The sequence below is a fragment of the Balaenoptera borealis genome, assembly GCF_965194805.1.
Source record: "Balaenoptera borealis genome assembly, chromosome: 17".
In the NCBI taxonomy this organism is placed as follows: Eukaryota; Metazoa; Chordata; class Mammalia; order Artiodactyla; family Balaenopteridae; genus Balaenoptera; species Balaenoptera borealis.
Genome location: NC_138876.1, coordinates 54,882,000 through 54,908,251, shown reverse-complemented (window position 1 = coordinate 54,908,251; position 26,252 = coordinate 54,882,000). Strand labels below are relative to the sequence as shown.

At 36.7% G+C, this 26,252-nt stretch overlaps 1 protein-coding gene and 1 long non-coding RNA gene across 3 annotated transcripts in view; one reads left to right on the top strand and one right to left on the bottom strand.

Annotated features, from left to right (window-relative positions):
* The window catches only part of LOC309614842, a 63,484-nt gene extending 52,377 nt beyond the window's left edge, over positions 1 to 11,107 (top strand). Inside the window, exon 3 of the long non-coding RNA XR_014236419.1 lies at positions 10,183 to 11,107. This is a non-coding gene — a long non-coding RNA (uncharacterized lncRNA). The remainder of the gene's footprint in view (positions 1 to 10,182) is intronic.
* CA1 (carbonic anhydrase 1) overlaps positions 1 to 26,252 on the bottom strand; it is a 72,956-nt gene that overhangs the window by 9,944 nt on the left and 36,760 nt on the right. The window contains exons 1-3 of one of the 2 annotated variants that reach the window (XM_082363623.1): positions 11,107 to 11,221; positions 874 to 934; positions 174 to 371 (exon numbers count right to left, since the gene is read on the bottom strand). In XM_082363623.1, the coding sequence (XP_082219749.1) occupies positions 174 to 371; positions 874 to 910 (235 nt within the window). In that variant the 5' untranslated portion in view covers positions 911 to 934; positions 11,107 to 11,221. Of the gene's footprint in view, positions 1 to 173; positions 372 to 873; positions 935 to 11,106; positions 11,222 to 26,252 lie in introns of those variants that run through there. The other variant, XM_082363622.1, reaches the window with a different exon arrangement.

Here is a 26,252-nt window from a genome sequence, read left to right as displayed (position 1 = left end):
AATCATCTTTACCACTTGTAAATTTTCTAGAAATTCAAGATACTTCACCAGATTCCATCAGTGTTACACATGTGCACAAAAGACTGCAGATGGTCGTTTGTGTTTCTTAAAGCCCCATTGTTTTAATTTCCCCAGTAAAGTCAAAGAAAAATTAGAAGGGTCTTTTGGCTCACCTGATCGATTATCATTGTCCTCAAAGTTTACATGGAAGGAATGTCCCACGTTGATGATTTCTTTGGCTGTGTCTGGACTGTAGGAGACACTGATAGGTTTGAGAGAGGCATCATGTTTGGTTTCACTGGTTTTGATGTCGATGGGAGATTGTCTATTTCCATTTGCGATGGGGTACAGCTTGCCCCACTGTTCAGGACCTACCAGGACAAACATATGCTTACAATCAAAACTTGATCAAATGCTCAAATCCAAGTTTTAGGAATATAACTTTGTTTATTAGATTAGGATTTACTGAGGATCTTAAATGATATTCTGTTTAACTTCATGGAAATTCAATGTTTGAGAATGCCCCTTTTCTATGCTATACAATAAAATAGTGTATTTGTCAATACAAGTAATATGCTCATAGTCTGTGGGATCAGACTATACATATTTTACTGTTATAGAAATAGATTTCTAATATACACATATGGAGAGAGAGACAGAGGGAGAGAGAGGAAGAGAGACAGAATGCATTTTGTAGACAACAATGACCCAAAGGACAACTGCTAAGAATACATGCAAAGCTATTATAATTCAACGTCAGGCAAACCAAATCATTAATCTATGACTACATAGGTATTTTAAGTGCTCAATATCTCTTTTATTGGAAAAGAGAGGAAGCCGTTATTTGATCTACATGAACAGAAGAACGCTTACCATTTTCACCGTCATATCCCCAGTCAGGACTTGCCATGATCTTCTACTTAGTTTTCTTTTTCTGAAAACAAAGATAATACCTGAAATAAATGACTGCAACTGAATGTGCAATAGACAACTGAAACCACAATTTGTAGGTTTTTATAGAACCATCTCTACCCTTAATATGTTACTATTTCATCACCTCTACCTATCAGGAAGTATATACATGTAAAAAAAATAAGTATTCTAAAAGAAGCCCACAAGGGTAAGGTCAGTTCCAATTGTTTTATTTTCTTATATTGTAAAAGAGAAATACAGAAATCTTAGCTTTTATAAAACCAAGCGCTGTTTCTCTCATGTTAGTAGAAGATATGGCTGAGTATTATCATACATGATTCTTTGAATTTCTAACTGAAAATGACTGTGCACTTGAGATTTCCAATTTTTACCCTTGCTGGACACTTAAGCAATACTAGCAACAGTAATTTAGTAAGAAGAATAATTTGCGTGTTTACAGGCTGATCAGAACAAGTATCATGATGTTAATTTAAAATCAGGTAACAGAATCACTAATTATTTGTAATATATATTATTCATAATGGTACATTTCAAAGACACACATGATGAGAATAAAGTCCTTCATTTTTAAAGGAGTTTGGATTCATAAATGGAGAAGATTTTATTAATATTGAAATTAAATATGGTCCAATATTTATTTTACACATCAAATAGAGGTCTTCTGTATATTTCTATACAATTTATAGAGCACTTTTGTATTATTTTATTTTACCATCACCACTACACACATAAATCCTATACAGTGAGAATTATCATCTTGTAGCTGAGAGATGTTGAGGGTCTTCACCACAACTAGCAAGAAGCCAAGAAGCCAAGACTTCAGCCTCCAAGTGCAGTTGTTTTCTTTACTACACCTCTGCTGAATGCCAAACTGAGCTATGAGGTGGATGATCCCTAATTCTCTATCTATGCCCGCAATTCTCTTAAGTCCAATTTAAGCTTGGACCATGGTGAGACTTGCCACTTGTTGAGTGATGAGAAGATCTATAGGACTTTTCAAGGAGGCAAAGAAAACCAATTAGTATGTGTCAGACTGGCTAGGTCCATATTTCCAAGGCTCTAAATGTGCTCAGAGGAAACACAATTGGAAAACATAAGCTTCCATAGTAATGACTGATTTCCATGCCTTGGTAGTCATACTTCCTTTCACACTTTGGAATTGTCTGAGCTACCTAGGCTTTCTGAAATAAGTGAATCTGGCACAATTTTTAGCAAGGCTGACCAGAGGCACATTATTTGTCCCTTTTGGCTAATGATAGCCAACTAGCTCAGATGCAGATGGACTATGTATGGCTCATGAACAAAGTTAGAAGAGGCCTAAGCTTCCATTCCACACTTTAGTAGGCAGAAGAAACTATTACTTGAAAGGGAACTTTTTTTAAACATACCATTTATTAAAGGTCCAGTATTACTCAAATGCTAGGCTAAACAGTCTATATGCAGTAATTCATCTAATTCTCACAATAACCAAATTAGGCATTAAAATGTGTATTCCACATAAGAGGAAATTGAAGACAATTCCTCAGGGTTATGCAAAGCTTGTAAGTGGCTGCTTATATCTTACAAGCCTAGGGTTTAAACTTAGATCTGTCTAACTCCAAAGCTTGTACTCTTTCTTAAACTTCCACTGTCAACAAATGCCCATTGACCTCCACTTGATTCTGTTTTCTGGAGGATTGGATTGGTTGATCTGGTCTGGTCTGGCTCATGATGACCAGTAGTCAGACTTGACCCTTGGGCTATTTCATTCTAGACACAGAGTCTCAGGTTGGCCAGAAGCTCATGGAATGATAGAAACAGGCTACTCTTTGCCAGATAAGTTGCTCCTCCTAATTGCTATTTTGTTAAAAGTAACTTTAAATCAAACTACTATATTAATCAACCTATTTGGAAAAAACGACAACTTCCAATTGAATCAGGAGCAAGTAGGCTGATGGAAAAACCTATAGTTTTTTAAAAAGTAATGTAAAAATGGATAAATAATTTTGATTAAGAATTGGTTAATTGGTAACTCTTAGAAGTATCAAGTTATATGTCAATTATATGTCAATAATATGGAAAAAAAACCAATTGTAGTACTTTAAATAGAGATTTTTAAATGTTGAAAGAATGATGTGCAGAATGTTTAATTTTAATAATTACATTGGTTTAATTTGCAAATTTGATGAAAATGTTTTAATGGGCTGAGGGTAGAAGGGAAAGAAAGATTTCTTCCTTTACCTTATGAAATGGAATTTTAGAGGCCAAATATTTACTGAAAAAAATATTTAAAGATAAAATGTTGATATTATCTTACCCTTAAACCATATGCCATAATTTTATCTTTTGACCTTCTTTCACAATAAATAAAATTCTTGCAACAAACACACAAGCAAAAAGAATTATGAAAAGTGATAAAAGATTTACTATTATTATTAAGGAGAGCTATTTCACCGTGCACTCATCTAGGGGTACTGGAGTAGGTTAGAAAAGACTATTGTTCATTGAATAATTACCATCTGTCGGATCCTTTAAAATAATGACTTAATTCAGTTTCACAGTAGACCTAAGGATTAGGTTAGTCTCACCCCACTTTTAAAGAGGAATAATTGAGGCTCAGAAAATTCAAGGAGAAGAGCCAGGATTTGAATCCATTTCTGGTTACCTCTAAAACCCATAAGTGCATCCTCTTCTCTATTTTATTACACCACCATTTTAACAGGCTGTCTATAAAACATTTGCTTTAAAGTTACTTAATAGGACTTCCCTGGCAGTCCAGTGGTTGGGACTCTGCGCTCCCAATGCAGGGGCTGAGGGTTCAATCCCTGGTTGGGGAACTAAGATCCCACATGGGCCTGTGGCCAATAAAATAAATACATACATACATACATAAATACACAAATACATAAAGTTACTTAATATCTTATTACATTTATTTATTGAGTAGCATCAACTAACTTTGTTGAAGATTTTTTAGTGCCCTGAAATGTTTTCAAAAAAGCAGAGACATTTTCTCAATGTTTTACAAAATTTGAAAACCATGTTTAGCTAATTTTAAATTATATTTAGCATTTCTTATTTGATTTTTTTTTCTCCTAATCTCTTAAATGAACATTTTCCTCTGATTCCTACTTCAGTCTTTTAAAACTGAAAGCATGAACTCTTATGAAGGCAAGTAAATTATGATGAGTTTCAAATTTAAATTTATAATTAAAAAATAATTCTTTGGTATGGAAGGAACTAGGAATGTGAAAGAGTGCTGTGTCTAACTATGGTAGAGATCTGCTAAATGCCACTGAAAAGAAATTCCAAAAGGCAATACAGTTCTATAATCCTTAGCATTACATAAGGATAGGTGGCTTCCCTGGGACCCATATTTTCCCTAAAATAAGGAAATATACACAGTGAAAATCAAGTGTCATGTTTATTAAATTTGGCATAACTCTCACTTTGCTCCCTAATTTCCCTGCTTTTCCAGAATTGATACTGTTTAGGGTGACAAGAGAAAGCTTATTTCTAGTGGAGAAGTGGGTCATGGAAAATGGTTATATTATCTTGTACATTTCTGCAGTAAGACAATTGGAAATTCTGCTGAATCAGTTTAAATGGCAGGATGGTTTATCTGGATTTCACAGCTATTATTTCTTCCAAACTGGTCTTTCTCTCCACTTGTAACAAGATGTCTTACCAACTTTATTCTTCCCAGTGGATGTCTTTGTCTCCATCCATACCAAGCTTGTTCCCATTTTAGGACTTTTGCACTTGCTGTCCCCTCTGTCTGGATGCCTCTGTATCCAGATCTTTACACAGGCTCAAATTTCACCTCCTCAGAGACAAGTTTCCTGACGTCTAAATTTAATATACCCACTACTTCTCAGTCACTCTATTAATTCAGTCTGTCTTCTTTCTTTCATAGCATTTGTTACATCCTGAAATTATTAATTTTTTTGCATCCTGAAATTCATTTGTTTACTTGCTTAGTATCTATAACCATCTCTATAATGACACCTGGATAATGATGGACCATTTTATTTTTTTAAATCACTGCATGGAAAATAGTGGTGTTCAATAAATACTTTAGAGAGGACAATTAAGTTGTCATTTTAAACTTCAATTACTGTATTTCTATAAAGACTTAGAAGAAAAAACACTCATCAGGGACTGCATCCACCCAAACGTACTGGTCTGAACTCAGGGGTCTGTGAATGAGTTTTGCTGGAGATGAACTCATGTTCGTATTTGGAACTAAGGAAAAAGAGCCTTTCCTCTCTCAGTTCTATTAATGGAGGAATGAAGTGACCCGTCTGTGTCTGTCAGTCATTGCTGGGAGAGTGAGAATGTTGGTCTTTATAAGTGTCAACTTTTTTGACACTTTGTAAGTATCAAAACTTAACTCTTGAAATGTGGTTTGAACTTTTGACATAGAAATTTCACAGATCCATAACTCATGGATTTTATTACTGTAATAAAAGAAAAACTTTCAACCTTATATTTCCTGCCTTGGAACATTTTATTTTTATTTTTGAAGGCAGTTTTAAAATTCACTAATGAATATTTTTTATTAACCTAGTCAACTCTACATAGGTAACTATTTTAATCCACAGCATAGAGGTATTCAATTTCTTACAATTTATTGTTTTTGAAAACATTACATTTTAAATATACCTAGTTGATTGTCATATGCATTGAAATTACTGGTTGGAACGATATATACTGAATACACTGAAAATATAGGCTGTGCACTTTTTTTAAAAAAATTATTTATTTAAAAATTTTTTTGAATTTTATTTTATTTATTTATTTTTATACAGCAGGTTCTTATGGCTTGTGCACTTTTAAGCTAATTGTTAGGAGTCTCTTCTACTGGATGAATGGGTAACTTGTGCAGATTAATTGTACCATCTTTATATTTATTTTTAAAACAGACAAAATAATATTTGTCTTATCTCCTATAACTGTTTAGGGAATTGATGGGCTCCTCTATAACAGATGACATAATTAAGCAATATTTTTCATCTCAAAAGAAAATAACATGCATAATCCTTAATGAACCTTAAAATACTGCACAAATGTAAATGATTAACTTCAGCCTCAAAAAAAAGTTTGATTTTAACTCTCAGGTAAATACATAATATAAATACATGAAATAAAATAAAATAGTTCGAATGATTGCATGTGGCCTGAAATTCAAACAATTGAGTAAAAGACATCTGCTTGCCACAGATTAAACTAAATCCCACATGTAAACATGAAAGGAGATAAGTTCTCAAATGTAAATATTAATGGAGGTGAAGGTCAGTCACATCAGTCACCTTATCTTAAGATGTTTCATGCAACCTTTGTTGGGGTCCATCTACCTAAAAATTATCTGAAGATTTAAAAACATTTTCTATCGACTTCCCCAAATAATTCTGTTAGCTCTCAAACCCTTTTATCAAAGACTAGATTTCTAAAACACATTTGAAACTGAATATGTCCTCTCTTAATACCGTGTTTCTTAATGTATAATCTGTAGATCACCTGCTTCAGATTCACATATATGTGAACTAAAATGCACATGCATGTCTCATCCACTCCCTTACTTTTGTGAGATGACCTGATGCAATTTAGATTGCTAACATATATCAAGCTCTGTTGGTAAGTATTGGTAGCCTTTTATAGACGTATCTGGGGGCTATAGGAATCTGCCTTCACAATCTAATTACTAATGATATGTTTCAATGAAAGCAAGTCTCTGATCAAACCCCCTCCATTGTACATTCATTAGTAGCAAATTGGCACAAAATAGTCATGTGACTTGTCTGCAGTTTCAGGAGGGCTTGCTGCAAGTGAGGCTCACCACCCAGCACCTTGAATGAAGGACTCACTTCAAACACGCTTTGATGATATCAGGACTGGTGATCTTTGTTGTTGGTTCAGGCAGCTGGGTCCACTGAGGCCCAATGAGGCCTAGACTTACATACTACATCAATGGCATTCAAGTATTGTACTTGTCCACTCATATATCTTGTTCATGTAAGAACTATGGATTTAGCAAATTTTCTCTAGTCACTTATTACTCTTGATACCACTAATTTCATGAGCACAAAATTATTTTGAATATCCTTTATAGTAAATAACTAACCTTTCAGTGTTGAGTTAGCTGTAGATATGGTAAGTAGTCACCTCTGAAGATCCTAGGTCCTGATTAGGATGCTATTATGCATTCCTATTAAGCATTAGATTATATTAACAAACACATTATTAATACTGAAGTAACACCTACTGAATCAAAATCTCTTCACAGGAGGCCTGAGAATCTGTTTTAATGAACATTCCAAGGTGACATTTTAAAACACATTTGGACACTTTTACCAACACTCTTTTAAGAGGAATGTCATTTTCCTCACATGCCTTCCTCTTTTAGGAAGAATACCAAATATTAGCAGCCACTTGTAAAAATATTTACTGTTTTACTAGTTTTTATCCTCATAAGACTTTAAAAATCCTTTAATGCTTTTACTAGTACCTGCCTCCAGAGGAGAAATCTTTTTTTCATTTTTTTTTTTTTTTGATGCTTTTTTATCTGTTGGGTCAATGTGCTAACAACAGGGTGGTGACGTCTTCTGCAGGGGTTTTTGAATCAAATGCTCAAGTCGGTTACATGGTTAAGTGAAGACAAGCATAATAACCAAATGCCTTTTAGTAGTGGAAATATCCATGGCTGCATGCAAGAAGTTGCCACTTTAATTCTCTCTTAACTGATTCCTGTCCTAGTAGGGCTACCAAAGAAAAGCGGCAAGACCACTAATTGAAATACCGGTTTGCAGAATGACTCAGAGTGCACAGAAGAAGTACATTACAGAGAACCCCTTTACTGATCTTAAAAGAGTGATCACTTTGTTATAAAGCAGAAACTAACACACCATTGTAAAGCAATTATACTCCAATAAAGATGTTAAAAAAAAAAAAAAGAGTGAACACGGACACTTAATGCGGATGAAGCCATAGCTACAATGCTCTTTTGGTCTCTAAAGACTTTCTTTAGAGTCACAGCTATTTTCAGGTGTTGTTAGCATTAACTAAAATTTGTCTATCTGTCTAACCTAATTTCTCTGAATCATTCTATTTCTTTATTGTGAAGCGGGCTAATGATCGTACTCACCTTGAAGGTTTTGCTTTTTTATGAGGATTAGAGATAAAGGCACATAGCAGATGCACAGTAAAAGATAGCTATTACATTTTCACTGAGTGTACTACTAATAATGGAAAACTGCGTGGGTTGTGGTTAAATTGGATGGGAGAGTTAAATGACCCTGAGAGTTGAGGACACAGGTCTGTGTCAGAACTTCCAAGACTTTGACTGATGAAGTATATTAGCTAATCAGCCTTTAAACCATGGGACATAATCCTCCTTAGGGTTTTTTTTTTTTTTTTTTTTTTTCTAAGAAATAGGTAAGAAATAAATTGAATGATTATAGATGCTTTTCAAGAAAGAAACTCTTTCTTCTAGAACAGGCCCATAGAAAGGGGCTTTTACTCACTGTAATTTTACTCACGTGATCTTACTTATAACTTTTAAGAAGATTGTGAGCTGAGTAGAACAAATGTTAGTATCCCTCTTTCAAAATGAAGAAAGAGGCTTTCACAGATGAGAAAGTTAAGCTACTTACCCAAAGTCAGATGTAAGTGTTAGAACAGTGTCTTCAAGCTCTGTATCAAGCATCCTTTCCAGTGACGAATTATAAAATCAAACTAAAAATAGTGTTTCTTTCATCATTTTGTACTTCATTATTAAAAAAGAGTTCAGTGATATGGTTAGTTATTACCTCTCAAACAATCTTTGTATTTTCCTTAAAATAGACTTCTTAATGTCAACATAGACAGGGCTTGGCTTTTTTGTTCATGGGAGGGGTCAGGGTGCTATACGGGCCATCATCTTTCCTGAATGATGGCTGCTGTGGGTTTTTGCATCTCCACAGCCAGGCTGTCCAGGCCCACAGAGCCATCACACATCCTTCTTGATGTTCTTTCAGTGTCTACCCTTCTAACATTTCTGTAGAGAAACCAAGCTACACATGATTTCAACTCCCTGGTTGCAATGTAGCTCGTGAACATATATCTCTACATTTCCACAAAAATCTACTTTATTTCTTCTAGTCCTAGGGTGAAGGATCAGAGCCAGGATGGAACATAACAGATCCTCCTCCCTTATATTTCTAGGGCTGGAGGAAGAAAAAGTAAATTTATATTAGATTTCCTACAACAAAATTTCAAAAACAATAGTTGTTCTTTTAGCTAAAGGCTAAATAGCAAGATTTTAATGAAAGTCCTTCCAGATCCTGTCTCCTGTAAATAGATTACTTGTGTAATTTAGTTGCTAAAGGCCATATGTCTTATTCTGACTTTTCTCTGCTTTTCTTTAAATTTTTAAAAAAGTTGCTCTAGGCAAATGAGAGCTACTTAAATATATAACTTATACTAAGCTGATCTCAAAGATAGACTTGGCTACAAGTAAGTGAAGAATATTAAGAACTCTTGAAGATCTCTGGTAAAATATAACTCTTCCTTCAGCACTGACTCACATAGTGAGAGTGCACAGGGTCTTTTCCTGTAGTTTCTTAGGGATCCTTTCTGGAATCAGAAAACTTTGGAGAGGCTACTTGGGCAACAGTTCTCAACTGTTGACTTGAAAGGCCTTGGGTTTCCAAACTTCAGGGTTGAGAGTGAAAAGATGTTGATTGCATTCCCTTACACCTCGTTTATCTGGTCTGTGGTGGAGTTCCTTAATATGCAATAGTTAGGTAGTTCAGTAACAAGCCTAAGTCCTTTAAGACTGTCCCAGACTGTGCCTTTAACTACTTGGTAAAGTTCCACACAACCTTTGTGCAACTGCCTGAGGATTACAAAATGAGGCAATGACATGTAGATTAGTGCCTTAGTTTTCCGTCATCACCCAGGAGGCAGCCGGAACCAGTCTGGTGAGAAAGAACTCCAGGAAAATCACTTCCCCAGGTTCATGTCAGTAATGCTTTTAAAATGAAGACCCACAGAGTCCAAAGGATTCCTTAAGGGCCTTAGTGGCTAAGAATGAAGCTCCAGTTAGAATGAAGCTTATGAGCATAAACTTCCTAGAACAAATAGGACTGTTTTATGCAGTGATTTGATCTGGGGAAGGTGAATTCCTGGCAATGTTATCAGTTCCTCCTGTTGGTAATTTCTGGGGGTGCTAGCTAGCTGGGTTTACATTTGACGTTCTTACAATGTGGTCTTTTGTTTCTCCTGTTGCAGGCTCCAAGAGTTCTCAGAGATCCCCCTCAGAGTTGGACATGATTCAACTGTGCGGTTGCTTGCAGCTGGCACCAGCTGTTGCTACACTTTTCAATCTTAATTTTGTTTTTTGGTTAAGATTGTGTTTCTAGTCCTCCCCCAACTTCTGATACTACACATATAGTGCCAAGTTGTTTGCTGGTGAGCATGATATTATTAGTAAAGGCCAGTGGCTCCTTTCAAAGGAGCCTCAACTATTAACCTAAAATCACTTCTGGAAATAAGGCTGACTGTGTCATTTATTTTGGTTACTACATTTTTAAAAGAATCATTCTAAGTTTAAAATAAGAGGTGGCAAATAAAACTTTGCTTAAGGATTCAAGTCATTAAAACATAAAGTTGGAGTGGTGAGGAAGAAAGGAAATCATCATTTAGCAGCCGCTAAACGTCATAAAGCTTGAAGAAAAGATAGGGTGACTTTTATTAGATCAAATATTAGCAGCAATGCTCTGGCATGATGAACATGCCTTCTGTATGACATGAGTTTGATATCCACTCAAAAAACAGCCTAGTGAGGAGAGAAACGCCAACCATAATAGATGTGACCTTTCAGTGCCTTGGCCATTGGCATTGCATGAGGGTAATCCTAGATCACCCATTTTTCCATTTGGATGTAGCTGAGACTGACGGGGCAGGTGTCCTGCCTAAACCAACTAATTTACGATCTGCTTTCAGTCTCCTTCCTACTTGCCTCTTCCAAAGTGAGCTTGAAAATCCAATTCTTTCCACTACCTCTTCAGAGAACCTAGAGGAAAGGTAGCGATATAGTATTTTTGTTACTGGTAAGGCTGCTTGAGCCAATGCAAAGATTGATGATCAATGCACGCACCTGAAAAAAATATTTAAATCTATTAAATTTAGTAAGATTGAAATGCAGCTACTCACCGAAGACTTGAATTGCAGTGTCTAGAGAAAGCTAAATTGAGCACAACTTAATCCCCTCATCATAATATGAACAAAGCATAAGACAAATGGTACCACGGCAGTCGGGCACCACAACTTATGGTTGTCAAAATGAGCTATGGATTGATTTTGTGACTCACAATTACTCACACACTTCCATTAAGGTCACCAGCCTGCCTCCTTAATTATCAGGGCTGCCCCCAGATCATTCAATCCAACTCCAGGCGATGGACAGTGAAAATTTGTTGGGATTTTGGTGACCCATCACTTCTTAGAGTATAAAATTGGGCTGGACAACACTGCATGTGAATGGGGAGAGAATCACATTCACTACATGTTACAAGCAACACTTACAGATTCCTGCCCCTCTCTGATTTGTCCTCAGGAGGAAAAGTGCTTAAAACCAGTCCAGAGGGGATGTCATAGTTCCATTCTGGAGTAAACATGTGTGAACCTATCTTTTCTGGAAGTTTAACTCTGTTTTTAGTGCCTGGCTTGAATGTCAAACCTACACTTGTATGCCCAGGTTCAGTTCTATCTGATGCCATCCAGAGAAGCTTCACTCTCTGGGCCTCCCACCTGGACTCTGACCTTGCCTTTGTCTGGGGCTGGCCATCACAGATGGACTGCTGCCTGCCTCAGGACCCATGTGCCTTCTCTGCCTATCCCCTGCCTGCAAGCTTAGCCCAGCTTCTCATCCAGAATCCTCTTATTCTATCTGTTCTGTGACCATTAGTTGAATTCAGGCTCAGATGACCACTTAGACCAGAGGCTGAGAGTATTTGCCAGAGAAGAATACTGTCCGGGGACCTAAGTGACAGAGGGATAGTGCAGCCTGGCATGAGCCAAAAACAAAGGACAGTGTGCGCTCTTCAGTAATCAAAAATGTGTGGAAAAACATCTGGCCTAAATGGGAAAAAGGTGAAAGCAAGAAGAACATGAGCCATTTATTATGTGCCACACTAATGACTAATGCCAAGCTGTGCACTTGTAACTCAGCTGACTTGGGTAGCGTTTGTGTCTTGAGTCTCTCACACATTGTGAAAAATCATTCATGGATATATTTATTTATGACTTTAATTTTTTGAATGGATAATAAGTTCATATTGTTCTAAATTATGAAAGGGTACAGAATAAAAAAAATCTCCCTCCCATCATCCCAGAGAGAACCAAAGTTATCAGTTTTGCTCATACTCTTCTAGTTGATGCATATACATGAAAATAACTGCATATATTTTCTCTTTCAAAAAATACAGATAGTATTCTCTGTATACTTTTTTGGCCCTCACCTTTCCCCTTTAACACGTTATTTAATTTTAAAATTAAATGTCTTTTTGCTTGAACAAATGACCCCAAACTTCTCTTGGGATCAAGTACAGCTAATACCTTGGAATCACAGAATGAAGTTACTTTAAAGAAAGCAAGAAGATAAGGCACATTAGAAAATTCCCTAAATTCCTCTTTGTGCATGAGAGGAAAATGATATAAAATTACTTCAACTTTGAAAAAGCTTTGTGGACTATAGAGTCATTCACAAATATAACAGATTACCAGTTGCTCATCTGAAACACTTAGGACCACATGTGCTTCAGACTGTAGAATGTTTCAGATCTTATAAGAGCATTACAATGCAAATATTATATAAGTAATGCCCTTAGTGGTGCCTGGTGGAGCACCCTGTAATTTAACACATTACTATTTTTATAGCAAAATGTATAAGCAGTCATAATAAGTGGAATAAATAAGGACTATAATTAGCTTCATATCAGTTCAGGTCAAGTTTTGTTCACAAATGAGTTCAGGTCAAGTCAGGTCAGAATTTTGCAGAAAAACTTGGTTTTCAGAAAGTTTGGGATTTCAGGGTTGGAAGCAAGTCATAGTGGACCTTTATGTCCCTCTCCTATGTTGAGTGGGTCAACACAACGGCAATGTGGGTGGTAGGAAAACAGTCAGATCTAGACTCAAGGGTCTAAATACCTGCTCTACCATTTAATCCTTAGATGACACTGTGGACGTTTCTTGACCTCTGTAAGTCTCTGTTACCTCATCTGAAAAATGAGGAAAAGAATTCCTACCTTGCAGGACTGTAGTGAGGGCTAAATTTAGTTTCAAGTATCTGGTACCTGGTAAGCAAACTAGGATGATTGACAGCTGTTATCATTGTTTATGGAGGTGTAGTCTAATGAAATAGAATTAAAATCTTTTATTTTTCATGAAGAATTTGAAAGTAGCCAGAGAGAGAGGTAGGAATTTAGTATAAGAATCCCAGGAGAGTTCTTTAAGGAATAAGGAGCAATACCCCAAAGCTCCCTTTCTGGAATTTAAATTTATGGAAACCTGTTAGGGTAGACAGTGCAGTGCTGACTTAAGCTCAGAGTCCTGGAAGTTCCAAAGAGCTTCTGAAAATGAAATCTCCAGAAAGTGGATAGTCCAAAACCAACCTGGAATGAGAAGGACAACAGTAGTCTGGGCCCATCAGGAATCGGACATATGAAGATGTCCCACTCCAGGCATTTGTGGTCACACTTTCAGACTGGGATTAACTATGTTAATTCCTTTATTAATTCATTTAGCAATTATTTTTGAATGCTGAATAATCATTGTTCTATGAAAATATTCAAGAAATCTTGGGACATGACCCTATTTTATATGGGTATTATAGCTTATTGGGGACTTATAATAAATAAGTAAACAACAAGCAAATTACTGAAAATTGTAAATTCTTTAAGAGAGAAAACTGGGTAGGGAGTAGTGAGGGCAAGAATAGGCTACGTTAGATTAGGCAGACAGAGAAAGCCTATTGAAAATAGTGATCTTCAAGCTGAGATGAGAAGGCAGCAGCTGTGTAAAGAGGAAGTCAGGAGGTGGCCAGGGAGGGTAGTGGTGGAGGTACAGGAGCTATTTCTTCTGCTTGGAATACTCCTTGCCTGTAACACCCTGTGGCTGGCTCCTTCTCATCATTCGGATTTCAGATTCAGTGCCATCTGCTCAGATCTTCCTGACCTTCTTGCTAAACTTAACTTCTCCACTTTTGCCAGTCACTTTCTACCCACTACCCTGATTTATTTCTTCAGAGCTCTTATCACCATCTAAAATTATCTTGTTTGTCGTTGCACTTGCTTACTGTGTGTTTCCCCTCTTTAGAAGGAAAACCTCGTAAGAGCCCTGAGCACTTTGTCCAGTACCTGTGGGTATCTAAATATTTGTTGAATGCCTAAAAAAAGAAACTATGGAAAGACCCTAAAGTAGAAAAGAACTTGGTGGATTCCAGGAAATGAAATCAGGCCTTTGGGTCTTGTCACATTAATGGCCCCCAATGAATCTTGCCTCCTGGTATCCATGCTCTTATGAAGCTCTCTCCCACATTGACTTTGGGCTTGGTCACATGACTTCTTTGGCCAATGGGACATCCATGAACAACATAAGTTTGGTAAGTGCTTATTTGGAACACAGATGAGCCATGAGAGAGAGCCCTGTCTGGTCTTGCCTCCTTCAAATGGAAATACCACCTGGAGAGCAAAGCCCTGTCATCTCAGAGTCCCAATTGAACTTTGCTTCCTGCTGATCCTCTGGTTAAATACAGCTGCATGAGTAGCAAAACCAGAAGAACAACCCTCCTAATCCCCTGAACCCCCACACCACAGAAATGTGAGATAAAAAATAGTTGCTTTAAACCACGGAGTTTTGGGGTGGTCTGTTACCTGCAAAAGAACTGGACCAAAGCTGAAGCATAGTGAGCAGGGGAAAGTGATATGAAATGAGTTTAGAGGAGTAGACAGGGAAACAATCATTCAGAGCCTTAAACATGTAAAGTTATTTTACATTAAATGTGATGAGAAATTATTAATAGGTTTGAAAGAAGGAAAGAATTTATGATTGAAGAGATCATTTAGGAGGCTATTCCAGTCATCTATTGATGCTTTGACTAATGGAATATCGTAAAAGAAACTTTACTGATTTCCAGGCTCAGGCCTCGAGACTGACACCTTCTACTTTCTTTCTCCAGAAATAATCTCTTAGAGGCCTGAGCCTCCATTTAAAAAGTTGATCCTCTGCTGGAGAAATCATGTTAAGAGGCCCTAAGTCACAGAACTCCCCCAGATTCAACAGGAGCGGATCTACTCCAGCTATCTTTGGGAAGAGTCCAGTCTGCCATAAGGCCCCAGATATTATCTTTCATTCCTCACAATAACACTCTTAAGTCATTAATATCATTTTAATTTTTATGGATCAGAAAAATAAAGTTTAGTTGGGTTATACCACTTTGTTTAAACTTTCATAGAGGTAGAAATTCCAAAAGCAGACTACTTCTACTATAAGAGATTAGATGGGATCTGGATTGGTAATATACGAGAAACTTAGTGGCAGAAAGAGGAGAGGCAAACGTTGTTAGAGTCAGGGAGAAGATAAGAGAAAAGGAAGGAATATTCCAGGAGAGCAACTCTTTCTTCTTACTGCCCTTTTCCCAAACTATACCCCACCCCAAGTACCTTCAGTGACAGCTATAACCACAATCTCTGAAGAATACCTCCTTATTCTAAGTTTTCCACACTACAATTGCTTCAAATCCCTTTAGAAGGAAAAAAAAAATTATTAAAGCATTTTTTTGCAGTAGTTAATAGCTAAAAGCTGGAAACAAATATCATCCAACAGAGAGATGTACAAATACATTGTGACATTGTCCTACAATGGAGTATAAACAGAACTATATGCATCAACACAGATAAATCTCAAAAATGTAAGCAAACTAAGCAAAAAAAGTTAAATTGAATAACAATGGATATAGTATAATACCAATTACATAAAGTGTAAAATATACATAACAATGCAAAATATTATTTATGGATTTATACTATGTAGTAATAACAAACAATATAATTGAGGAAAGTAACCATGAGTTTCAGGTGATCATGGTCACCTCTAGGAAGGGAAAAATAGAAAGAGAACAGGAGGTGTAGACTAAAGGCTTTAATTGTATCAATAAGTTCTTATTTTCTTAAAAAAAAAAAAAAAAAGCAAAATGGCAAGTAGAAGTCAAAGGAACTGTCTTTAAAATGGATTTTGTAAGATCAAAGGCCAAAGCAAAATTGTTTAAGGGCCCAGCTGACAAATTGCAACAACTTGGGAGACATTCGACCCATTAGTTCACAAAATACCACATAGTACCTGGAACACAGTGGGAATTGAAAGAAGTAAACTGCAACATGATACCTTGAAGTAGTGCAGTTGGGGAAAAAAATGCATGGATTTTACCCTAGTCAGGGATGTAGCATTCCCACAAAGGTTTTCAGCAGCCAAGGTAGTGGGGTGGCATCTCTTTCAAATTGCTTTTGAGATAAGTAAGGCTATAACAGGAAGGCAGATGGAGGAACATGAGCAGACTTGCCCCTGAGCATACAAAACATCCTGAAAGACTCCAAGGGTGAAAATGGGGTGAGGTTTTGATTGGGGTGGGAGTATAGAGAATCTTATTCTAGCAGGTCAGATCAAGAAATCAGTGATTTAAATTGCCTTATAGGTTGGTGGGTGAGGCCTAGGGAAATATAAGTTATACTTAAAAATAGAAAAACCTGGATTAGCTAACATAAAGAAAAATGAGGTTTGACCAAATGCAAATGATAACATCAGGACCTTTTTAATTTTAATTTTAATTGGTGGAGAGGGTTTGAAAGGAGAAAAACAATGGGCCTCAAACTAAAAGAAAGGCTGACATGGAGATAAAAGTGAGGCAGAAAAGGATGCTGGAGAAACAGAAGACCAATTTTGTTGAAGGTTATTTTCTTTTCTCTTCATCTTTACAAGAACCCAGTGGAAGCTGCTTGCAATGGTACTTTACATCTAGTTGACAACTTAGTGAAAGTTATAATAAAGCTCATTTTACCATGACCCATGATGAACACTGGCCTCCTTCAGTTACTCTGAAATACCCAGATTCTCTGAAAACTGAGCCCTAAGGTAAGCACAACTGGCTAAAAACCATCTACTGGTGTTATATATGACATACTAATGAGGAGACCAAATTCCTTGGAGGAACACAGAGAGCTTGTGGTAATGCTCCAGACAGATTATGTTTCTTGGTTTTAGCATTTGGTTAAATGGAAGAAATTAAAAAACAAAAGACATAAAGATACAGAAAGAACAGTTTAAGCTCCATTAAATTTTTGTCAGCCAATCTTTGGGAACAAATTACATAGTCCTTTCCCCATAAATCCTTCCAGGAAAATAAAAAATATGAGATTTTATAGGTTTTTTTTTTTATCGCCTGTAGCCCTACATGCATGAAATAGTCACTTTTTCATATATTAAATAGAAAATTAAGCCAACCAGATTTTATTTATAAGTTGAAATACCAGCATCCCCTGAAAATAGGCATACATGTGTTCTAAAGACACTACTCACCTTTACTTGTCAACCTATCAGGTGAAAATTATATATCAAAATTGGCCCAGGAGGTGTGTTCAAGATGGTGGCCTACAAAGATCCTGAACTCATCTTCTCCCAAAGACACAACAAATCTGCAACTACATATGAAATAATTCTCTCTGAAAGGGACACGAAAAGTGGATGAACAGAGCCTCCACAACAAAGGGTAAAAGGGTATCATTGAGATAGGTAGGAAAAACTGAGATATGATCATGCTGAGGAAAAAACCATATCCCAGCCTTGGTGATCCACAATCAGGAAGGATCACAAAGGTAAGATTATTTTCCCTGAGAAGCAAGAGATTTGAGCTCCACATCAGGCATCCCAACCCTTAGATTCTGCACAGAAGAGAAGAGCTTCCAAAACACCTGGCTTTGAAAATCAATGGGAAATCCAGGAAAACTATTAAAACTACAGGGAATGGGAAACTCACTCTTAAAGGGCTTGCACACAGACTTGGCCCCAAAACCAGCACAAAAGCATTAGATTGAAAATTGCATGGACCATAGGTAAAGGGGATCCACTTACTAACTTTGAAGTATCTGCTGGAGAGGCAGGGAATAGTTGGAATGCTCTCTCTGGGGACTGAGACACTGGCAGGAGCCACCTTGTTAATGCCAGCACAGGTTGCATTTTGGAAATTTCCATCTAACCTGTTAGCCCCAGTCGGCACACCTGCAGAGAGCCTTGCTCACCCCTGCAACCTAGCCAGGACTTACAGCTGATTGGGCAATAACCATGCCCACCAGCACCTGGCAGCATCCATGGCCAGGTCCCATAGCAGTTCTGAGGTCCAGCTTTGCCCATCAATGCCCAGCAGCTGCCATGGCTGGGTTCCAGAGCCATTCCAGGGACTATCCCTGCCCACCAGTGGACTGCAACAGCAGCTGCAGCCCTACCACAACAGGAGAGTGTATGTAGCCCACATAGGAGACATCACCTGAGCATCTGGCTCTGTTGGCCAGTTGGGAGTGCACTTCTGAGCCTCACAGAACATATCCTACATAAGTGTACTCCTTTAAGACTGGGAGAGGCAGCAGATTTACCCAGTATATAAAAACAAAAACAGAGAATTAGGCAAAATGAGGAGACACAGAAATATGTTCCTATCAAAACAACAAGACAAAGCCTCAGAAAATGATCTAAAGAAAACATAGATAAGCAATCTACCTGGTAAAGTGTTAAAAGTAATTGGTCATAAAGATGCTCGCTGAACTTGGGAAATGAATGGACAACACAGTGAAAACTTCAACAAAGAGACAGAAAATATTAAAAAATGCCAAACAAGTTATAATTGAACTGAAAAATACACCAGAGGGATTCAACAGCAGATTGGATGAAGTAGAGGAATGAATCAATGAGCTGGAAAACAAAGCAATGGAACTCACCCAGACAGAGCAGCAAAACGAAAACAGAATTTAAAATAGTGAAGATACTTTAAGGGACCTTTGGGACAACATCAAACAGAATAACATTCACATTATAGGGGGTCCCTGAGGGACAAGAGAGAAGAAAAATTATTTGAAGATATAGTGGCTGAAAACTTCCTTAATCTGTAAAGGAAACAAACATTCAGGCCCAAGAAGCCCAGAGAGTTTCAAATATGATGAACTCAAAGAGGCACACACCAAGACACATTATAATTAAAATGGTAAAAGTGAAGTATAAAGAGATAATCCTAAAAGCAGCAAGAGAAAAACAACTTGTCATATACACAGGAAACCCTGTAAGGCTATCAGCAGATTTTTCAGCAGAAAGCTTACAGGCCAGAGACAGTAGCATGACATATTCAAAGTGCTAAAAGGAAAAAAAAAACCTTTCAAGTCAAGAATTCTCTACCCAGCAAGGTTATCACTCATAACTGAAGGAAAGTTTAAGAGTTTCTCAGGCAAGCAAAAGCTAAGGGAGTTCACCACCACTATACTGGCCCAACAATGTTAAAAAGGGCTCTTTAAGCTGAAAGAGATGGTACTAATTAATAGTAAGAAAATGTATGAAACTAAAAATCTCACTGGAAAGGTAAATATATAATAAATGTAGTGGATCAATCACATATAAAGCAGGCATACAAGTTAAAGACAAAACTAGTAAAATTAACTAAAATTACAAGAATTAACTAAGAGGTACATAAAATAAAAAGATGTAAAATGTATCATCACAAGTATAAAAGGGGGGAAAGATAAAGCTTTGGAATGTATTCAAATTTAAGTTGCTACAAACTATTTACATAAGATGTTATATGTGAGCCTCATTGTTGACTACAGGGGAAAATCTTATAGTAAATACTCAAAAGGAAATGAAAAAGGAAACTAAACATAACACTACAGAAAGCTACCAAGACACAAGGGAAGAGAGCAAGAGAAGCAGAAAGAAACAGAGAGGTACCACAAAACAGCCAGAAAACAATGAACAAAATTGCAATAAGTACATACCTGTCAATAATTACTCTAAATGTAAATGGACCAAATTCTCCAATCAAAAGACACAGAATGAATGAATAGATACAAAAACAAAACCCATCTATATATTGCCTACAAGAGACTCACTTCAGAAGTGAGGACACACAGACTGAAAGTGAAGGGATAGAAAAAGATATTCCATGCAAACGGAAATAAAAGAAAGCTGCAGTAGTTATACTCATATCAGACAAAATAGACTTTAAAGACTATAATAAAAGACAAACAAAAGCATTACATAATGATAAAAGGGTCAATAAGCAAGAAGATATAACATTTATAAATATATATGCTGCCAACATAGGAGCACCAACACATATAAAGCAGATATTAATGGACCTAAAGGGTCCATTACAATAATAGTAGGAGACTTTAACACCCCACTTACATCAATGGATAGACCATCCAGACAGAAAATCAATAAGGAAGAGCAGACTTAAACAACACATTATCAGATGCACTTAATAGATATATACAGATATAGAACATTCCATCCAAAAGCAGAAGAATGCACATTTTTCATGGCTGCACATGGAACATTCTCCAGGATAGATCACATGTTAGGTCACAAAACACGTCTCAATAATTTCAAGAAAATTAAAGTCACATCAAGCATCTTTTCCAGCCACAATGGTATGAAATTAGAAATCGATCACAAGGGAAAGAATTGGAAAAACCACAAAAACATGGAGATTAGACAACATGCTACTGAATAACCAGTGAGTCAAAGAAATCAAAGAAGAAATTTTAAAAATATCTATAGAGAAATGAGAACAGAAATACAACATATCAAAATTTAAGGGATACAGCAAAGTGGTTCTGAGAGGGGAGGTCATAGCAATACAGGCTACCTCAAGAAACAAACAAATAAAATTCCCAAATAAATAATCTGACTTTATACCTAAAGGAACTGGAAAAAGAACAAAGACCAAAATTAGTAGAAGGAAGAAAATAATAAATGTCAGAGAGGAATAAGTGAAATAGAGGCCAAAACTACAATAGAAAATATCAATAAAACTAAGAGCTGATTTTTTGAAAAGATAAACAAAATCAATAAGCCATTAGTTAGACTAGTCAAGAAGAGAGAGCTCAAATAAAATCAGAAATAAAAGAGAAGTTACAACTGATACCACAGAATAGACTACTATGAACAATTATATGCTAACAAATCGCACAACCTAGAAGAAATAGATAAATTTCCAGAAACATTGGTCTTCCAGGACTGGAACATGAAGGAATAGAAAATCTAAATTGACTGATTACTAATCAGGAGATTGAAATGGTAATCAAAAAGCACACAACAAGCAAAAGACCAGAACCAGAATTTTCACTGGCAAATTTTACAAAACATTCAAAGAAGATTTAAGACCTATCCTCAAACTCTTCCAAACAATTGAAGATGAGGGAAAACTTCCAAACACATTTTACAAAGCCAGCATTACCCTATTACCAAAAGCAGACAAGGATAACACAAAAAAAGAAAATTACAGACCAGTATTCTTGATAAGCATCAATGCAAAAAATCCTCAATAAAATATTAGCAAACTGAATTCAATATATTAAAAGGATCATACACCATGAATAACTGGAATTTATTCCGCAGATGCAAGGATGGTTCAACATTCGCAAACCAATCAAATGTGATACATGACATTAACAAAACGAAGAATGAAAATTATACTATTATCTCAATAGATTCAGAGAAAGCTTTTGACAAAATTTATCAGCTATTTATGATAAAAACTCTCAACAAAGTGGGTATAGATGGAACATAACTCAACATAATAAAGGCCATATATGACAAACCCACAGATAACATCACATTCAACAGCAAAAAGCTGAAAGCTTTTCCTTTTAAGATCAGGGACAAGACAAAAATTCCCACCCTTGCCACTGTTATTCAAAATAGTACTGGAAGTCCTAGCCACAGCAATTAGGCTAGAAATAAAAGGCATCCGAATCAGAAAGGAAGAAACAAAACTCTCACTATTTGCAGATGACATGATACCATAAATAGAAAAACCCTAAAGACTTCACCAAAAAATTGTTAGGACTAATAATGAATTCAGTAACGTTGCAGGATACACAATCAATATACAGAAATCTGTAGGGTTTCTGTACATTAATAATGAACTAACAGAAAGAGAAATTAAGAAAATAATCCCAAGTACAATTGCAACAAAAAGAATAGAATATCTAGGAATAAGTTTAACCAAGGAGATGAAAGACTTGTACATTAAAAAACTATTAGACACTGATGAAAGAAATTAAAGAAGATATCAGAAAATGCAAAGATACTCTGTGCTCATGGATAAGAAAAATTAATATGGCTAAAATGTCCATACTACCCAAAGCAATCTCTATCAAAATGCCAATGGCATATTTCACAAAACTAGAACAAACAATTCTAAAATTTGTATGAAAACATAAAAGACTCCAAATAGCCAAAACAATCTTGAGAAAGAAGAACAAAGCCGGAGGTATCAAGCTCCCTCATTTCAAATCATACTACAAAGCTATAGCAATCAAAACAATATGGTACTGCCCCAAAAGCAGACATATAGATCCATGGAACAGAACTGAAAGCCCGAAAATAAATCCAGCACACATGGACAACTAATATGGACAATTAATCTACACAAAGGAGAAATGAACATACAGTGGAGAAAGGACAGTCTCATCAATAAATAGTGCTGGGAAAACTGGACAGCTACATGCAAAAGAATGAAACTGGACCACAATCTTACACCATACAGAAACATTAACTCAAAGTAGATTAAAACATTGAATGTAAGACCGGAAACAATAAAATTCCTAAAAGAAAACATAAGTGGTAACTTCACTGACATCAGTCTTAGTAATGTTTTTGTGGATCTGACTCCAAAGGCAAGGGGAAAAAAGCCAAAATAAACAAATGGGACTACGTCGAACTAGAAGACTTTTGTACAGTGAAGGAAACCATCATCAAAATGAAAAGGCAATCATAAATAGAGCTACAATGAACATTGTGGTACATGACTCTTTTTGATAGCCAGGACGTGGAAGCAGCCTAAGTGTCCATTGACAGATGAATGGATAAAGAAGATGTGGCACATATGTACAATGGAATATTACTCAGCCATACAAAGAAATGAAATTTAGTTATTTGTAGTGAAGTGGATGGACGTAGAGTCTGTCATATAGAGTGAAGTTAAGTCAGAAAGAGAAAAACAAATACCATATGCTAACACATATATATGGAATCTAAGAAAGAAAAAAAAAAGGGTTCTGAAGAACCTAGGGGTCTGACAGGAATAAAGACGCAGATGTAGAGAATGGACTTGAGGACACGGTGGGGGAAGGGTAAGCTAGGATGAAGTGAGAGAGTGGCATGGACATCTATACACTACCAAATGTAAAATAGATATAGTGGGAAGCAGCCACATAGCACAGGGAGATCAGCTTGGTGCTTTGTGACCACCTAGAAGGGTGGGATAGGGAGGATGGGAGGGAGACGCAAGAGGGAGGAGATATGGGGACATATGTATATGTATAGCTAATTCACTGTGCTATAAAGCAGAAACTAACACACCATTGTAAAGCACTTATACTCCAATAAAGATGTAAAAAAAAAATGAAAAGGCAACCTACTGAATGCAAGAAGATATTTGCAAATCATATATTCAATAAGGTGGTAATATCAAAAATATATGAAGGATTCATACAATTCAACAAAAATTCCCAAAACAACCTGATTTAAAAATGGACAGAGGATGTGAAAAGACATTTTTCCCAAAGAAGCCATAGAGATGGCCAACAGGCACATGAAAAGTTCAACATTCCTCTCAGGGAAATGCAAATCAAAACCATAATGAGGTGTCACCTCACACCTGTTAGAACGGCTATTATAAAAAAGTCAAGGAATAACAAATGTTGGAGAGGATGTGGAGGAAAGGGAACCCTTGTACACTATTTATGGGACTTTAAATTGGTACAGCCACTATGGAAAACAGTACGAAATTTCCTCAAAAAATTAAGAATAAAACTACCAGATGACCGAGCTATTTCACTTCTGGGTATGTATCCAAAGAACATGAAAACAATAATTCAAAAAGATATATACACCTATGTTCATTATGGAAACAAGCTAAGTGTCCATCGATGGATGAATGGATAAAGAAGATGTGGTATATATATATATATATATATATATACACAATGAAATACTACTCAGCTATATAGAAGAATGAAATTCTGACATTTGTGACAACACGGATGGACCTTGAAGATATTATGGTAAGTGAAATAAGACAGAGAAGGATAAGTATTGATTACTATATGATTTCACTCCTATGTGGAGTCTAAAAACAAAACAAAACAAACTCATAGATACAGAGAATGGATTAGTGGTTGCCAGAGGGGAAAAGTGTTGGAGGGTGGGCAAAGTGGGTGATAGGGGTCAACTGTATGGTGATGGATGGTAACTAGACTTGTGGTGATGATGACTGTAGTGTATATAGGTGTTGAACTATAACACTGTCCACCTGAAACATATATCTAAAAATTTGGCCTGGACACTCAACATTAAAGCTCTTTTTAGAATGAAACAGAAGCTAGCAAAGTTAACATGTCCAAAATGTAACTCTAATCTCCCATCCCCCACAATGCTTCCTCTCAGTATTCCACCTATAAGTGGCACTACTACCTTCCCTATTTCTTGAGGAAGAACCCTGGGAGACTTTTTTGAGCATTTCTTTTCATAAAACCTATAAAATAAACACTAGCAGGTTTAATATTTTCTTCCTTTTAAATATATTTTAAGTCCATCTACTTTTGCCCAACTTCATTACATCTTCCCCTTTGCCACGAGTTCTCTCTTACAGAACTACCAGGCCCTGGAGAGATTTCACTCTTGGAGAAAATTCTGGTCATGCAAGAGGTAATTGATCCTTTCAGGAAATGCACACTCTCTCTCCTAAACAAACCCCTAAATTGAGAGCCGGGTCTTAGGGACAGGTGTGGCATCACCCTTAGAATGGGTACCAATGACCATTCTGAGGCTTGGGTCACTGGAATCTGAACCCATTACTCTCCTGCTGAGCCAAGACTCTCAAGGGAACTGAACTGGCCCATGTTGGGGGTGATAGCCACTGTATACTGACCTCTCTGAAGGAAAGATTGCCCAATTTAGAATTTAGAACTCCCACAAATAATGATCAGATGATGAGCTTACTACAATCAAAGACTGTGCATACTCAAGAAGACAAGCACTGTATATCTCACAGACATTTAAAAAGATAATACAGGAGAAAAAGTCAAAGAGGTAAGATATATAAAGCATTTAGCACAATGTCTGAAATGCAGTGGGGGCTCCTTACTAGAAGCTCTATTTGGATCTCACTTCTTCCTTTCTTCTCTGAACCAGTGCTCTCAGCACTGGTTCTCCAGCTACTGTCATCCTGAGCTATGCACTGATCATATAAGTTACCTCACTCTGAGCAAGCAGTCCACAGCTTCATGGTCCAGGGTTCATGGCAAAAGATGCATAGAGGTAATATAGTAGTTTCCTACTGCTGCTGTAACAAATTACCCAAAATTTAATAGCTTAAAACAATGCAAATTTATTCTCTTAACACCTCTGGTGGTCAGAAGTCTGAAATGAGTCTTAGGGGCTAAAATCAAGGTGTTGGCACGGCTGCATTCCTTCTCGAGGCTCTAGGGGAGATCTGATTCCTTGCCTTTTCTAGATTCTAGATACTGCCAGGATTTCTTGTCTCATGGCCCCTTCTCTATCTTTAAAGCCAGCAGCTTAGCATCTTTTCTCTTTCTGCTCTTCTGCCTCCCTCTTATAAGGAATCTTGTGATTATATCAGGCCCACCTGGATAATTCAGAATAACCTTCCCATCTCAGGATCATTAATTTAATTGCTTCTGCAAAGTCCCTGTAAAGTAACAAATTCACAGGTTCTGAGGATTAGGACATGGGCATCTTTGGGGGCCATTATTCAGCCCACCACAGTTAGGGAGCGGAGCAGAGAGCAGCTTCTCAAAGATTCATTGAATAGTGGCGGAGATTGGTGGTGGTGGTGTATTAAGGAGGAAAGTGGCTAAATGGGGAAAAGAGATGAATTTCAGCCCTGGACATGATGGGCTTGGCACATTTAGGGAAGGAGAGTCAGGGAAATTAGCTTCATATTGAGCTTAAAATGATCCAGGGATTTTGCTTTCTAAAATGCAGGTATAATTGTATGTGTTATGGGTGTGTTGGGG